The sequence below is a fragment of the Falco biarmicus genome, chromosome 16 (genome assembly GCF_023638135.1).
Source record: "Falco biarmicus isolate bFalBia1 chromosome 16, bFalBia1.pri, whole genome shotgun sequence".
Lineage (NCBI taxonomy): Eukaryota > Metazoa > Chordata > Aves > Falconiformes > Falconidae > Falco > Falco biarmicus.
Window position 1 is genome coordinate 4,223,277 of NC_079303.1, and position 14,304 is coordinate 4,237,580.

Genomic DNA, 14,304 nt, shown 5'->3' on the forward strand with positions numbered 1-14,304 from the left:
CTGCAAGCCATGGACTTGGTGGCATTTTGAAGCCAGGCTGCGCACACAGAGGTGACAAGCTGTGCTGCAGCATCCCCGACATCTCCAGCAAAGGTCGCCCTCCAATCCTGTGCACCCCGAGCGCCAACAGGCATTTACCTTTGGAGAACTGATGGATCGCCTCATCATGAAGGTGGCAGGGTCAGCATAAATCTCCTCTCCCCGGGGTGGCAGCCGCTCGAAGCGGGCGCTGGGTGAGCGGACGGGGGAGTACACCCGTGCCCGGCTGTAGGAGCCCTGGCTGGGCGAGCGGGGCACGGAGCGGGAGCGGGGCTGCAGTGACATCCGTCGTAGAGAGCCCGAGGCTGCATCCACCTCATCCAAGTAGGCTGGTTGCCTCCCAGGAGTGGCTAGCCAGAGCGGAACATCTTGCCGGCCAAAACCAGGGTGTTCCTTCCACTCGCGGAGCTGGTAGGTGCCCCCATTGCGGAAGGAGTGCCGCTTGTCCTCCAGCGCCCAGGGGGGGCTCACCCGCTCGTAGGCGGGCATGGAGCAGATGCTGTCGGGGCGCACCCCGGGAGGGTAGTACTGGTAGTCCTCGGGGTACTGGGGCGAGTAGGGGGAATAGTAGTCGGGCACCCGGCGAGACACGGGGTAAAACCTGGTAGGGCTGGAGGAGGGGAGAGAGCTGTGAGAGCCAGGCTGGAGGCCAGGAGGTGCCCAGCCCCTTGCCCTGCAGCCAGGGGTCCTGGTGGGCAAGGACAACCTTAGAGCAGCCAGCTCCAACATCAGCATCGGGAAAGCTGGGTGGCTGGTATCCCTCCTCGCAGGCACCCCGTGGTGGTCTCCCCTCCCGGCATCCCTCCTCGCAGGCACCCCGTGGTGGTCTCCCCTCCCGGCATCCCTCCTCGCAGGCACCCCGTGGTGGTCTCCCCTCCCGGCATCCCTCCTCGCAGGCACCCCGTGGTGGTCTCCCCTCCAAAACCCACCCTGTTGGGCTTTCCAGGGTGTCCCACATGTGGCTTAGAGCTGGTACATGGGGACATCCCAGAAAGGACTTTTTCTGACCCCAGGAAGTGAGAAAGCAGATGGGAAGGGGAAAAACATTCCCAGAACATCACCTGGGGGCAGGACCCCCTTCTGTCCCCAGCCAGCCCGCTGCAGCCCTCACCTCCGCAGCTCCTCGGGGGGCACAGCCCCCCGGCGCGAGTTCACCCACTGCTGCAGCTGCGTCATCGAGCTCTTGCGCTGGGCGATCTTCTCGGGATTGGTGCGGGGGGTAAAGCCCCGGCGGTGGGCCACACTCTCCCCATCGGGTGCGGGGTATGCGGTGCTGCCGGGGCGGCTGGGCGATGAGTACGGCCAGCCGTTGGGCTGGGGTGGCCTCTCCACGCTCGCCGGTACCCGCGGTGCCTCAGGGTAAGGACTGCCGGGCTCCGAGGGCATCTCCTGCCCGGTGATGCCGTTGGCTTTGGCCAAGGGCTCCTTCTTGCTCTCCATCCTCTCTGGCTTCCTCTCAATCTTCTCAGAGCCACGGCCATCGCCTTCCCCCCGGGTCTTGGCATCAGGGTCAGCTTTGGGGTGCTCGCGGTGGGCGGCGTTGCAGTGGTGGTGGTGGTGGTGTTTGCTGGGGGGAATGTTTTCAGAGTCTGGCTTCTCGTGCCTGGGGGTGCCAAGACAGGAGAGAGCGTTACCTTCCCTTTGCAGTGCCCCTGGGGGGGTCAGTAGTGTCCTGTGCCTCCCTCAGCCTTGGGGGGCCAGTGCTCCCCCAGCTCTGCTCTCCAGAGGGACCCTCACACTCCCAGAAGGTCCCCAGCCATGGCGCACAGCCCCTCTGCCCCATCTCCAGAGACCAGGGGAGAGGGGATGGCACGGGGAGTTGGTGGGCGCTGACCTCTGGGTTGGGGGGATCTGCACCCGGGCGGCTTCGCCCATGGCTTGGATCCAGGACTCCTGCTCCTCTGTGTTCTCGGCGCTGAAGAAGTAGGTCCGGATGCCAGCGTGCTCGGCCTGGGGAGACAGGGACTGCTGGTTACTGGCCGGCATCTCCTCCACCCAGCACACCGTCACCTGCAGGGAGGCAGAGAAGTGGGGAGAGAGAAAGACAGGAGGGTGAGAGCTCCATTTCCACCCCGGCACGAGGTCCTGCTGCTGCAGGAGAAGCCAGATGCGGTCCTCCCTCCCTCCCTGCCCAAGCCTCGCAGCCACGTGCATCCTCCTCAGCAGCTCTGAGCAGGAGGAAGGCTCTGCAGAGCCAGCGCCAGCCTCATCCCCCTGTGGGGGGTCCCCCTGGGGCCCCGAGTCCCCCACGGTTGCCTCCAGCGATGCTCAGGACCTGCCCCCCCGCCCCCCAGGGCCATGCACCTGAGGAGCGGTACCCCAGTGCAGAGGCTGCTGCACCCCAGCATCGAGTGGGTCCCCATGGGGCTGGCGAAGGGTCCACATCCCAGCGAGAGCGGCAGCGCTGGATGGAGCATCGACATTCATGCAGGGTTAGGGGGAAGGTGGCTTCTTGGCCCAGACAACATTTTTTGGGGAAAATTTTGATCCAAGGTGTCAGTGCCTACTCTGCACTTGAAAAGTGCTGGAAGGCAGATCTGGCTGTTTAGGGCTTTTTTGAAGCTTCCACCTTCCCCCTCTGTGGAAAGGGACAGGAGGAAGTGAGGAGGAAGAAAAGGGAGAAAGCAGGAGGGTTTTCCCCTGAAAGATTTCCACAGCTCAATCTCTTAAAAAAACCAACCAAACAACAAAAAAAAAAATTGGGGGTCTGATTAAAACACTCCTTTGGGTTTTCATCTTCTCCTTCCCCAGAGCATGCAGCCACTGTGCCCAGCTGCGGGGTTACCTCCTGTGACCCCCATCATGCACTCCTGCCTCCAAAAGCTCTGCAGCCAGAGCAAAAGATCAAAGCAAACCGCTTCGTCCCCTGATTTAGCGCGAGCAGGGTGAGCAGAGCATGCCGGCAAGCCTGTGGGCCCCTCACCCTTCTGCATGCATCCGAAAGACAAGAAGGTACTACCTAGGTGGTGGCTGGGTTCTGGCGTGGTAGGTGGGCACGAAGAGAGACCTCCTGTCCGGGGATCCTCGCCCGCGGAGAGAGGAGGAGGAAACAGACACAGGGTCAAGCCGTAGCGTGGCAGGAGCATGGGCACTGTGGCACAGACCCCTCCTGGCTGTCCATACCCTCTCTACCCTTCTCTGAACAAAACTGTCCCCCCAAACCCTCGCGTGCAGATGGAAAGGCTGGCATGCGCCCGCAGAGCTCGGTTCGTGGGCAGCAGCTTTGCAAGGCTCTTTCCCCACCAGTGTCATGAGCCGAGAGAGATTTTTGACAACTCCAGGACACTTCTCTGTGGAAGCTGCAGGCAGAGACACCTCGCCGGCTGCCAGCGTCAGCACGGGCACGTGGGAGAGCCCACGCACGGCTCCTGGCCACCACTGCTGCTTGCCAATGCTCTGCCCTAAACCATGCTCAGCTGCAGCTTAAATGCGGCTTTAAGGGTGACCCCAGCTGCAAAAATCCATCCCTTGGATTGGAAAACCTCCTCCGCAGCACCCTGTGGGGAGCCCAGGCACCAGCTCCTGCCATGCTCACCGGCAGGAAGGTGCACGCTGGGTTTTTGCACAAGTACACGAGTGCCAGGCAGCCTGCGCACGGGTGCACCAGCAAGCCAGCGCTAACGATCCACAACCGTGGGGAGCACAAGTGGTTGTGCCGGTGGAGGTGCACGGTGATGCTGACAAGCGCTGTGAGGTGCCGGGGAAGCTCAGACCCTGCTCTGAGCGAGGGAGAGCCAAGGTCTGCTGCCAGGGACAGGCGCAGGAGAGCCCTGGCTGCAGCAGCCACCCGCCGCCTCTCGCTCCTCTCCATCACCCACGGCAGCGCAGGCTGATGAGCAGCGACTCATTACAGGCTACGCCCTTGCAATTACATTTGCCTTCGCACACCAGTCAAAGCAGGCTACAAAAAAATTGGAGCTGGGGACATCTCTCTACATCTGGCTCCAGGAGCGCTGCCGGCAAGCGCCGCAGCAGCCAGCAGGGCCAGGCTGGCCAGGAGCAGCAATGCGGAGGGGAAAGCAGGGCAGGGAGGGGGCTGCAGCCAGCAGCTCCCCAGGGTGGGGGATAGTAGTGCACCCCAAGGGGCTGAGCCCAGGAGCAGCTCAGGCCTGGGGTGGTGATGACCTTGGAGATGCTGCTTTGCCCCACACGTGCCTCAGTTTCCCCAGCAGAAGGCACATCTGCATAGCACAGGGTATCCCCAGGGGGTTACTGCAGTCACCCCTCTCCCCAGCTTGCTTCACGCCCCATCACCAGGAAAGCAAGACAAGGGAGCAGCGGGGACCCCGCGAGCATCACCGCCACCCCAGTGCTGTCCCAGTGCTCTGTCCCCTCCAAGCCACACACTGACCTTGAACGTGTGCTTCCTGCTGATGTTGTCAGAGGGCTGCACCGCTGCCACGCGGAAGCTGAGGAGGGGGATGCTGCCCAGGATGCTCTCCTCCTTCTCATCTGGTGGGCAAACACGGGGGTTACACTCAGGGAGGGGCTGGGAGCCCCAGCTCCCCCTCAGCAGAGACCCACGAGCTGCTGCAGGGCCACGGTCCCATTGCTCCTGCCCGGGGGGGAGCGGGGAGCAGGCAGGCAGCCCACCTGTGGGAAACCACTGCCTGCCTGTTGCTCGCAGGCAGCTCTGCGTGGCTCGGCTGGGCTCGCACAGCAGCCTGCTCAATTATTCATGCCCGCCCTCGGCTTCGCTGCCAGGGCTGAGCCCAGCGAGCTGCCAGGGAGCCTGGGAAGGCATTAACCCCTCAGGTCTCTGGTGCAGCAAACGCCAGTGCAAAGGCACAAAGTGATGCTCTCTGTGCACGGCCACCGCTCCCGGTGGGCTGTCACCTCCGGACCCCTCTATCCATGCTGGCAAAACCTGCTGCCAGCCCATCAACAGCTCAGGTTTGCACGGAGGCACCTGGCTGGTGGCCACCGGGTCCTGCTGGGGGGCATCAACTTGTGGGGGGTACCCAGGGTGGGTGCACGTTGCAGTACCTTTGTAGTAGAAGAGGCAGCGATCCACCAGCACAAACCAGCGCTTGTTCCACTGCTTCACCCCCGAGCTGGCCTGCGAGAGAGGGGCAGTGAGAGCAGCACCCACCCAGGAGGGGGTGATGCCAGGGGTCTGCAGTGCAGGCAGCTGGGAAGGGGATGGCATCATCCCAGGGGTCACCCTGCACGGCAGAGCCTCGAGTACCTGCTTGTAGAGCCAGCCGCTTTTGGTCACGGCGGCATTGGGGTTCCTCTTCATGGAATTGGAGCGCTTCCCGAAGGCGATGCCCTTGCGGGAGGAGCGCGAAGCCTGCAGAGGGGGAGAGGAGCCGCTCAGTCCCCGGGGGGATCCCCGACACCCCGTCTCCACTGCTGCCTGCCGTGCCGCACGGCTCCGGGCACCCACCCGGCCTCCGGGGCGCTCCGGGGGCCCCTCCGACACCATGGTGTGGTTGGTGGGCTCACTGGTGATGGTCGTTGTTCGCTTGCTGCCCGCTTTGCTTGACATGTCCAAGGTTGGTCTGTGGCACAGGACAGCTGAGTCAGCAGATCTGCGTTTCTCCACCCCACAGGAGCCGGCCCCAGCACTCCCACCCCAGGCACTGGCCCCCCCACGCCCCAGCCCACCTCAGTCCCCCATCGCAACCCGCCCGCAGACCCTGAAACCAGGGGAGCTGGGAGCCAACCTACTTTTGCAAGTCAAGCCTTGAGGTGTCCTCAGGAACTTGTCCCGTCACTGGGTGCAGGAACGTGTTCCGCCTTTCATTGTGGCTGGAGAGACAGCGGGGGGGGTGGTGGTTAGAGTCCCCCGGCCCCAGAACCCCTTTGCCTTTAGCACCCCGTTTGCTGCTCCACCAGCAGCGCTTTGCTGTCCCACACCGGCACTGGGGCTGGCTCCCCGCACCCTGCCCCCAGCATCGCCCTCCCCCTGCGCCCCCACTAACCCCACGCTTCAGATCCACTCGGCATATTTCACTGGCGTTTCCCAGAAAGCACTTGCCTCACTGGGAGCCAAACTGAGGTCTCTGGTGGCCCAGCCCTCGTTCCTTCTGCTGGCCACATCCCTTCCATTACCATGAACTCCACTCAGAAGTCGCTGCAGCAGCAGCAGCAATGGCCCGTCCTGGGCTGTGCCTGCAGTAACGTCCCCAACGTCACATCCCTGCCTTTGGCTTGCTGCTTTTTTAGAACCATGTGTCAAAACACCTTGAGCCAGGCTAAGAGCAGTCACCTGGCCACGAAGACCCCAAACATCAGCCCAGGACCCACCAGCGCGAGCTGCTGCAGCTTGATCAGACCCAGCTCAGCATCAGCCCCGGGCGCTGCTTTGACAATACCGGGGTGCAGCCAAAGCAGCTGCTGCCGGCCATGCGGGGCTCCCCGGAGAAGCGAGGCAGGGCTCCCGCCGGGCTTGGCTGGCAGCATTTGCAGTATCCCTGCTCCATCCCGCAGAGCCGGTACTGCCGGGCATCCCGGCACCCTCGCTGCTCCGGCTCGGGAACCCCCTCGCACGCCGCTTCCCGGGGCCCTGGCTGCTGGAGCTGCGGCGGGAGGGAAGGATGAGGTGCACCCACAGGTTCAGGGCTCCATCCTGGGACGTTTGTATCGGACCCCATCCCTGTGACATCCATCCTTCCCAAAGCTGCCAGGCACCAGGACACGGGTGCCCCCGGTACCCGCAAAACCAACACTGCCAACAGCCCAGCGCGCTGCTGAACTTCTGCGTGTCAGCAGAACAGGGGAAGTTTGAGCAAGAAAACGCAGCTGCCAAGACCATCCCATCCACACACGCTTCACCCCGAACCTGGGCTCCAGCCAGGCTCTGGAGATATTAACCACTTTCTATCCAAAAAAGCCCTGCTGAGAGCTGCTCCCGCTCGCACATCCCACCCTGCACCCTGCCAAGGATCTGCCCACCTCCACCAGCACTCCCCTCACTTGGGGTCACCTCAGAAACCTGGGCAATGTATATGCACCCTGCAACGAGGGGCAGCACTTGCTCCCCAGCCCCCCCCGGCACCGGGCTTTACTGTGCCGCGGCTGACATGAGTTATCCGTGAAAACAGCCTGCCTGGCCCACGCTCCGACAGCGGCAAAGGGGGTTTCTGCCACGTGGGGCTGGGGCTGCTCCCGGACCATTTGCCCCTAGCAGGTGACTTTGGAGGGGTGTAAGCGGCGGTACCCGGGGCAGGTCTCAGGCCCCCCCGTGATGCTGGCGCACAGGGAGGGTGCAAATGCCAAGAAAGCAGCACCCCGACCACACCAGCCCTGGAAAGTGGGGGCTACCGAGACCTGCCAGTGTGGCTGAGCGCCAGCCGGGGTGTCCCCCCAATCCTGCCTACGACCTCCCGCCGGAGCACGTTTCTGTTCCGGTGGGCTGGACTCTCCCCCCACGCTGCCACCAAGCTCAGGACACACACCCTGCTTTGCAGCCCCCGCAGCTCCCCCACAGCTCCTCCCTGGCACCCACCCCAGTGCCTCCCCCCACCCCCAGATGTGGCGAGACCCCCGGAACAGCCAGAGAACCTCCTTAAACCACCCCTCCGGCAGCAGCTCCCTCGGCTGACCCCGCTCCAGAAACTCCCAAGTTCACATCGCCTCCCAAGCACTGCAATGCAGCAGCCACTGCCCAGACTGAGGGTCCCGCACCACCGCCAGCCCGTGGCCCCCCTCGGCTCCCACCAGCCCACCCCAAGGTCCTACCTCACCCGTCGGTCCGCCCGAAACTTCAGCATGATGCCAGGGGCCCTCCCAGCTCAGCGCCGGCTGCCAGCTCCCACCATGGCAGCGGTGGGCACAGCCAGCCCCGTGCCACCACGCTACAAGGTGACAGCACATGCCATGGGGGCAGCAGCCCCGCGTGGGCAGGGGGATGCTGGTGGCAGCCGAAGGGTCTCGCTGTCCTCTCCCAGATATCCCAGTCCCCCAGCCCTGTTCCGATGGCATTGGCGTGCCCGGTGGCAGCAGTGACGGAGCTCCTGTGGGCTCCGGCAGCTCCGGTGCAGCCGGGGTTGGGGAGCCCCGGTGTGCGGCAGCCGGGCGATGGGAACACACGGCTCCCGCTCGCGTCCCCGCGCAGAGGAGAGGCGAAGGGCAGCGCAGCACACGCCACCTCCCCCAGCCCAGGTGCAGAGCTGGGGAGCAGCTGGCGGCAGGCGAAGGACACCAGGGGCAGGACGGGGGGCTGCAGGCCCCCCCCAGCCCAGCAGGGCAGCAGCGAGTGAAGGGCTGCTGCTTGGGAAGGGGGGGGGGGGGGGGTGTCATGGTGCGGGAGGCAGCCGCGTTGAGATGAGCTCTGTCACTGCCCTGGATTCACTGGCTGCATCCCTTCCCCCTGCTTCTGTCCCCAAACCGTCCCCGTTCCCCCCTCCCCACGCCACTCTCCCTTCCCCAGGTCACACCAAGAGAAAATCCCGGGGAGCATCGACCAGCGAACAGCCCAGCAGCTGCAGCTGGGAGGGGGACGGGATCCCGGAAGGCACCCAGCACCGGGGCTTCAGCACCCAAAAAATCTGGGGAGCCCTTCACACCTCAGCAGGCTACAAGCGGGGAGCCCTGGGAGCAGGATTCGGGGTGACCCACCCTCCGCCTGGGCACGGCACTTGGGAAAGCGAATGCAAATCCATCAGGGCTGCTATGATAATGCGCTGGGAGGGAGGGAAGGCAGCGCTGACATTTCAAAGAAACCTCCAAAGAAGGAAGCGGAGCACAGAAAGCCAGCTGGCCTCCATCACGCCACGTCCCCACTCCACCAGCACCCCGGGACCACCTCGGAACACAGCCTGCCTGGCCAGCCAGCCTACAGCGCTCAGCCCAGCCTCCCCCAGCCCTTGCACCATTCACCTGCTCCTCCTGAAAACCAAAAACCAGTGCCCTGAAGTTGGGGCTGTCCTGTTGGTCAGCCTGGGGTAAACTGGGTGAGCACCCGTGCCTGGCTCAGGGATGCTCTCCCGCTTCTCCTTGGCTGGCATAAGTGGTCCCTGCCAGGAGGATGGTGGGGAGCAACCAGGGACGGGAACCATGTCTCCAGCACGGGCAGAGGATGTGCCAAGGCAGCAGCATTACCCCTCCCAAACCAAATAAATCCACCCCTTCAGGGCACCCTGGGCTGGAGCTGCTCCCTGGGCATGGAGGAGCTGAGCGATGCCGTCGCTGCTCTCCTTGCTGGCACACTGCCGGCCACCAGCCACGGGGCGAGACACGCACACACAGAGAAACCTGCTCACCACAACACCCGTGTGCAGCACCAGCCTCGTGCCAGCATCCACGCCACTGGCAAACCCGCCAGTGCCACCTGTCCCTGCATCCCCGCAGCAGCAGCTCACCCGCTCCTCAACCACCGCCACCCTCTGCAATGATGCAGCCAGGGGTCAAGGTCCCCCAACGGCCCTGGGGCATGTGCCAGCCCTCCACCCTGTCACAAAGCCGATGCTCACCTGGTGGCGTGGCCGCTGTGGAGAAAGGGGAGCCACCAACCAAAGCTGTGAGCCCCTTTTGGGGACAGCATGGCAGGAGCAGGAAAGGAGGAGCAGGTAGAAGCCACAGCTGCACCAGAGGCACAGACCCCCCAGAACACTGGGGTTTCACCCCCATCACCCCAGTTCAGTGGCATGGGGAGCTGTGTTGGGATCAGGGGCTGCTCTGGGAGCCTTCAAACCAGGTTCAGCCCTGGCTCTGCCCAGAGCAGGCACCATTTCCCTTCACCAGCTGGCTATTTTACAGTCATTAGTATCCGGGGGTGGGCAGGGACACGGCATCCTCTGGGGCTGATCAAGTGGACACACTTCAGGGCTGCAAACAGCAGCTCAGGGGCGGGGGGCTCCCCTGGACCTCCCAGGAGAGCTGCAGGGGAGAAGAGTCAGTGCTTTTCCTTGGGGTAAACATCAAAGAAAAGCTCTCTAAACCTCCTCTGGCTTTTTTATAAAGGTAAGGAGCAAGAGACAGCAATAAATGCAGTAGCTGAAGAACAAAACTCACTCAGTGCTGCTTTTCTTCCCTTTCCCCACAGCTCCAGTTTGTTGAGAGCAGGATGACAACCCTCCTGGCTCTCCTTCCACTGCCCATGAAGGTCACAGCTTCCCAGCTCTTTCAAACCACAAACCATGGCTGGGGCACATCCTCAAGCTGCCCCCCCCCCCCCCCCATTCCCTGGCACACTGTACAGGTGCCAACCCCATCACCCTGCAGCACAGGCAGGAGCAGCACTGGGTGCAACCCAGAACGGAGAAAGGCAGGAGGGTGGGCTGCTTTAGAGCTGCTCTCAATTGCAGCTGAGGGTGCGAGAGAGTTAACGCCGCCCCAGCTGGGAAGGAGCAGGTGAAATGGTGACAGGAGGCAGCTATTTCCCAGCATCGGCCCACACCGGGGGCTTGGTGCATGCGGGGTGCCTGCAGCCTGCTCTGGGGAGTGGGTGCGGGGAGCCCCCCAGCATGCCTCGCCGTGGGGCAAAGCATTGGCAGGTGCCAGCAGCCGTGCTCCTGCTGGCTGTATTGGGACCCCTCCTCGTGGGAAAGGTGGGATGCACCAGAAGGGCTGGAAAAAGCCTGCTGAGGGGGTTGGGGCGTGGGAGGACGGTATGGGGGGCAGGGGTGGTCGTCTCCAAAAGTGGATAGGAAGCCCAGCTCGGCTGACTGGATGCAGCCAAGCAGCCCCCAAACCTCCCCCCCTCCCCCGGTGTGCGGCAGCTGTCAGCTAATGGGAACCATTCCTGCGCCGTGGCCCTCCCCGGGGTGTCAGGGCTCCTGGCTGTTATCTGGAGGCGAGCAGGCAGGAGGGGGGGAGGCGCAGGCTCACTGCCCAGGTGCCGGAGCCTGCCAAGCCCTAAATCCAGAGCAAAGTGGTCGGGCAGGGGGGCTACAGGGAGCCTGACCACCCCATCCCTGCTCGGGCTGCACCAGCTGGGGTACAATGCCAGAGCCGCGGGGCTCCCCTGTGAGCTAACATCCCCCCTCCAGCTCGCAGGCTGGCTGTGTGCCCCAGGCATCCAACTGCCTCGTCCTCCCACGCCCCAACCCGAATTTCAGCTCCAGCAGGCGCCTGGCCGCCCCCATCGCCCCAGCCCCCGGGGGGGCTCAGCTGGGACGGCGGGGTTACCACCACGGCTGCCGGGCTCTGCCGCCCCGGGACCGCGGCAGGCAGCAGCAGCAGGAGGGGGCAGGCAGCCAAAGCTGCCTGCAACCCCACTCCGAAGCGATAATGAAAACCCTTCCTCTGGAGGTTTTACCCCTGTTCGCAGGGCGAGCATCCAGGCGGCTCCCAAGCAAGGGGCTTGTGTGGCCACCGGCCAAACACGCCCTGTGCGTTGGCCTCCTTCCTCTGTTTTTCTAGCCCTTTCTTCACCTCTCCTCCTGAGCCACATCCCTCTCCTCTGACTGGAGCCCTTGAAAACCCTTTTCTCTCAGTTAACTGCGGCGCTCCACACCCATGAGAAGGAACACGGGGTCACCCCATCACCCACAGCCCCTGCAACAGGGCTGGCAGAGAAAATCCACCCTCAGAGGAGCAAGTGCAAACTGTCGAGCCGCATCTTGCAAGGGGAGGCCAGGGCAGGAGCAGATGCTTTATACTTAACTAATAAACCAGACCCTCCACACCGCTGAAGCCATCCCACCCAGCGCAGGGGGTGCAGGGGGCTCAGCTCTGCCCCACAGGGCTGGCACAGCATGTGCTTGAGATGCAATAGGGGAAAAAAAAATAATTAAATTCTGCAGGCACAGCGTGAGCAGGTCTGGCGGAGTCACTGCAGCCGGGGGATGAGTGCCAGCAGCTCGGCTGCTCTGGTGTCTCTGTGCAGGGCCGTCCCTAGCTCCGGCTCTCAGACGAGTGAGGCCCTGAGCTGCTCCGTCACTGCAGCTACTTCAATCCCCGTTGGATGACTCAAGCAGGAAAAAATAAAAACCAGCCCTGCACGATCCCCATGCCCTCAGCAGGGCTGAGCTGGCCACAGCGGTGTCCTGTGCCAGCCCCAGCCTGGCCAAAAGCCCAGGCCACAACCTGGTGGGAAATGCTGCTCCCCATTTCCAAATCACCCTGGACTTGTAAGAGTGACATGCCAGCCCTGAGAGAGGGCATCGGAAGGAGGAAAGGTTGCAGGGGAAGAGGAGACAAAGGTAAAGGTGGGATGGAGAGCTGCAAGAAACCCCCTGTGCCTGGCCAGGCACCGCCACGGGCTCATCAGAGCCGAGCAGCAGCTCTGGAAATCCCAGCGCCCACCGTTTTTGCAGCACCATCAGCCTCTGGGAAGAAAGCAGCTTGTGGGCACTCAAAAACCAGACCTTGGTGTGGGGCCGCAGGCTGAGGCTTCCCTCCAGCCCACCCCCGCGGTGCTGCTCCCGGCATGGCAGGGGCCAGCAGCCGGTTCTCTTCCATCACCTCATCCCTGCCCTAATCCCGGCCCCGCCATCCAGCTGAGCCAGCGTTTCCGGCACGGCGTCCATCAGGGCTGGGGCCGGCGGCAGCGCAGCCCCTCCACGCTAACCAAACCCAGCTCCGGCCCCCTCCGGCACCGGGGCACAGCCCAGCAGCATCCGTGCCGCCAACCCCAGTGCCCACCTGCCACGCTCCCTCCTTCCCGTCCGGCTGCTCCTGGGACGGCGCCAGGGAGGGAAAAGCAAAGGTGAATGTTGCCTCCTGCCCTCGTCTGTGCCGGGTGCTGCCGTGAAGCAGCCCCAAAAGGGAAGGTGCCAAAGCAGCCCCAGGAGGGAGGGTGCCAATTCCAGCGCCCGTCCCCTCTGCCACCTCACCCCTGTGACAAACTGCACACGTCAGCCACCACCGCAGCACCCAGGCAAGGAGCACCCTGCTCAGCACCCACCACCGATGCCGGTGAGAGCCCCCCCGAGGCAAGCAGCCCCTGCCCACAGAGCTTTGCCCCGTGCACCTCGGGAGGGTTTTGGCATAAGGCTGCAGCCGGCGAGCACCGCGGCCAGGCCAGGCTTTACCGCCTGCTCCTGCCAAGCACACCCTCGCCATCAACACTGCTGCGAGTCCTGGGGTCCCCGTGGGAGCCCTGCTGGGAAGGAAGGCAGAAAAGCCTGAGCTGGATCCAGGCGGGAAGCAGCAGGGCTGCTGTGCCGGGCTTGCCAAGCCAGGGCAAAGTCCTCGGCAAGGGCAGATGGCGGCTCCCGTGTACCCACAAGCCACATGCAACGTCACCACCGCCAGGCAGCCAGGCTGGTGCAGGAGTGGCAGTGGCCCCAAGCAGGGACATCCCGGCCGGTGTCTGTGGGGAGGGAGAGTGGGAGAAGTCTTCGCTGTCCTCGCACTGCAGGATGGCCAGGAGCAGGGGGAAGCCAGGGGATTTCCAGAGAACAAAGCGGCTGCTGGCAGCCAGCGTTGCCGGCAGCGGGGAGGGCGAGTCCCCCGCTCCGCTCCAGCTGGGGTCGGGGAAAAGCACAAAAAGCACCGGGAGTTTGTGTTTTATCTCCCTGGCAACCCCAGCTCCATCACAGGCATCGCCCACAGGGGTAGCCGGGCCAAAATGTGCTGCTGCAGGAGGTGGAGAGTTCGGGGCAGGCACAGCGGCATCCCATATGCATTGGGGTGACATCTGGGGAGCGTCACAGCCATGCCATGGAGCAGCCCAGGACCCAAGGCAGAGCAGGTGACAGTCTGTGTCCTGGCAGCACCAAGCCCATGGCCCTGCTTTAACCATGTCGCTCCATCACCCCTTCTTGGGGACAGAGCCCAAACTCTACGTGCAGCGGGTCACCACGTTGCCCACGTCACGCTGCCCACGCAGGACAGGGCAGCCCAGCGCAGCTGGCAGCTCTCCTGTGGCATCGCTGGCCAAGCATCCTTCTCCAGCCATGAGGTGGCCAGGGAACGGATCCCCCAGATGTAAACACAGACTGCGGGGCTCAGAAGCGGGGGGAGGCTGCTGGCACACGGAGCTGGATCGCGGCACACACCGAGAGGCACAGGGCACCAGCACAGGTGAGTGGACGAGACATCAAGAGTGTTTATCGGATCAGGACGCAATCCTTCAGCCTCTCCCCACACACCCCACAGCCTCCTACAAATCTGGAAGTGGTGTGGGGCTGCAGACCTTCCCCCTCCCTTGGCTGGGGGCTGGGGCTGCAGGGGGAGGGGGCGGCAGGGCCACGGCTCAGGGCTGGGACACCCAGCCAGGGGGGACGGAGGTGCCTGGCCAGCCGCGACACCTCCACCAAAGGTGATCTATTAATGCAGCCTCCAAGCCACAAGCAGGACCCAGACCTAGAGGGTTTAAACCTCTTGCTAAGCTCTTTAAGAAACCGATTCCAGCAGACAGAAATACCTGTC

The 14,304-nt window shown here is 63.8% G+C and overlaps 1 protein-coding gene across 16 annotated transcripts in view; it reads right to left on the reverse strand.

The window, feature by feature from the left end:
• The window catches only part of PLEKHA6 (pleckstrin homology domain containing A6), a 49,608-nt gene that overhangs the window by 14,882 nt on the left and 20,422 nt on the right, over positions 1-14,304 (reverse strand). For 11 of the 16 annotated variants that reach the window (XM_056361708.1, XM_056361707.1, XM_056361705.1 and 8 more), the window contains exons 2-8: positions 5,713-5,793; positions 5,228-5,543; positions 5,026-5,098; positions 4,391-4,491; positions 1,874-2,049; positions 1,151-1,642; positions 139-649 (exon numbers count right to left, since the gene is read on the reverse strand). In XM_056361708.1, the coding sequence (XP_056217683.1) occupies positions 139-649; positions 1,151-1,642; positions 1,874-2,049; positions 4,391-4,491; positions 5,026-5,098; positions 5,228-5,530 (1,656 nt within the window). In that variant the 5' untranslated portion in view covers positions 5,531-5,543; positions 5,713-5,793. The other 5 variants (XM_056361704.1, XM_056361701.1, XM_056361697.1 and 2 more) reach the window with 5 other exon arrangements.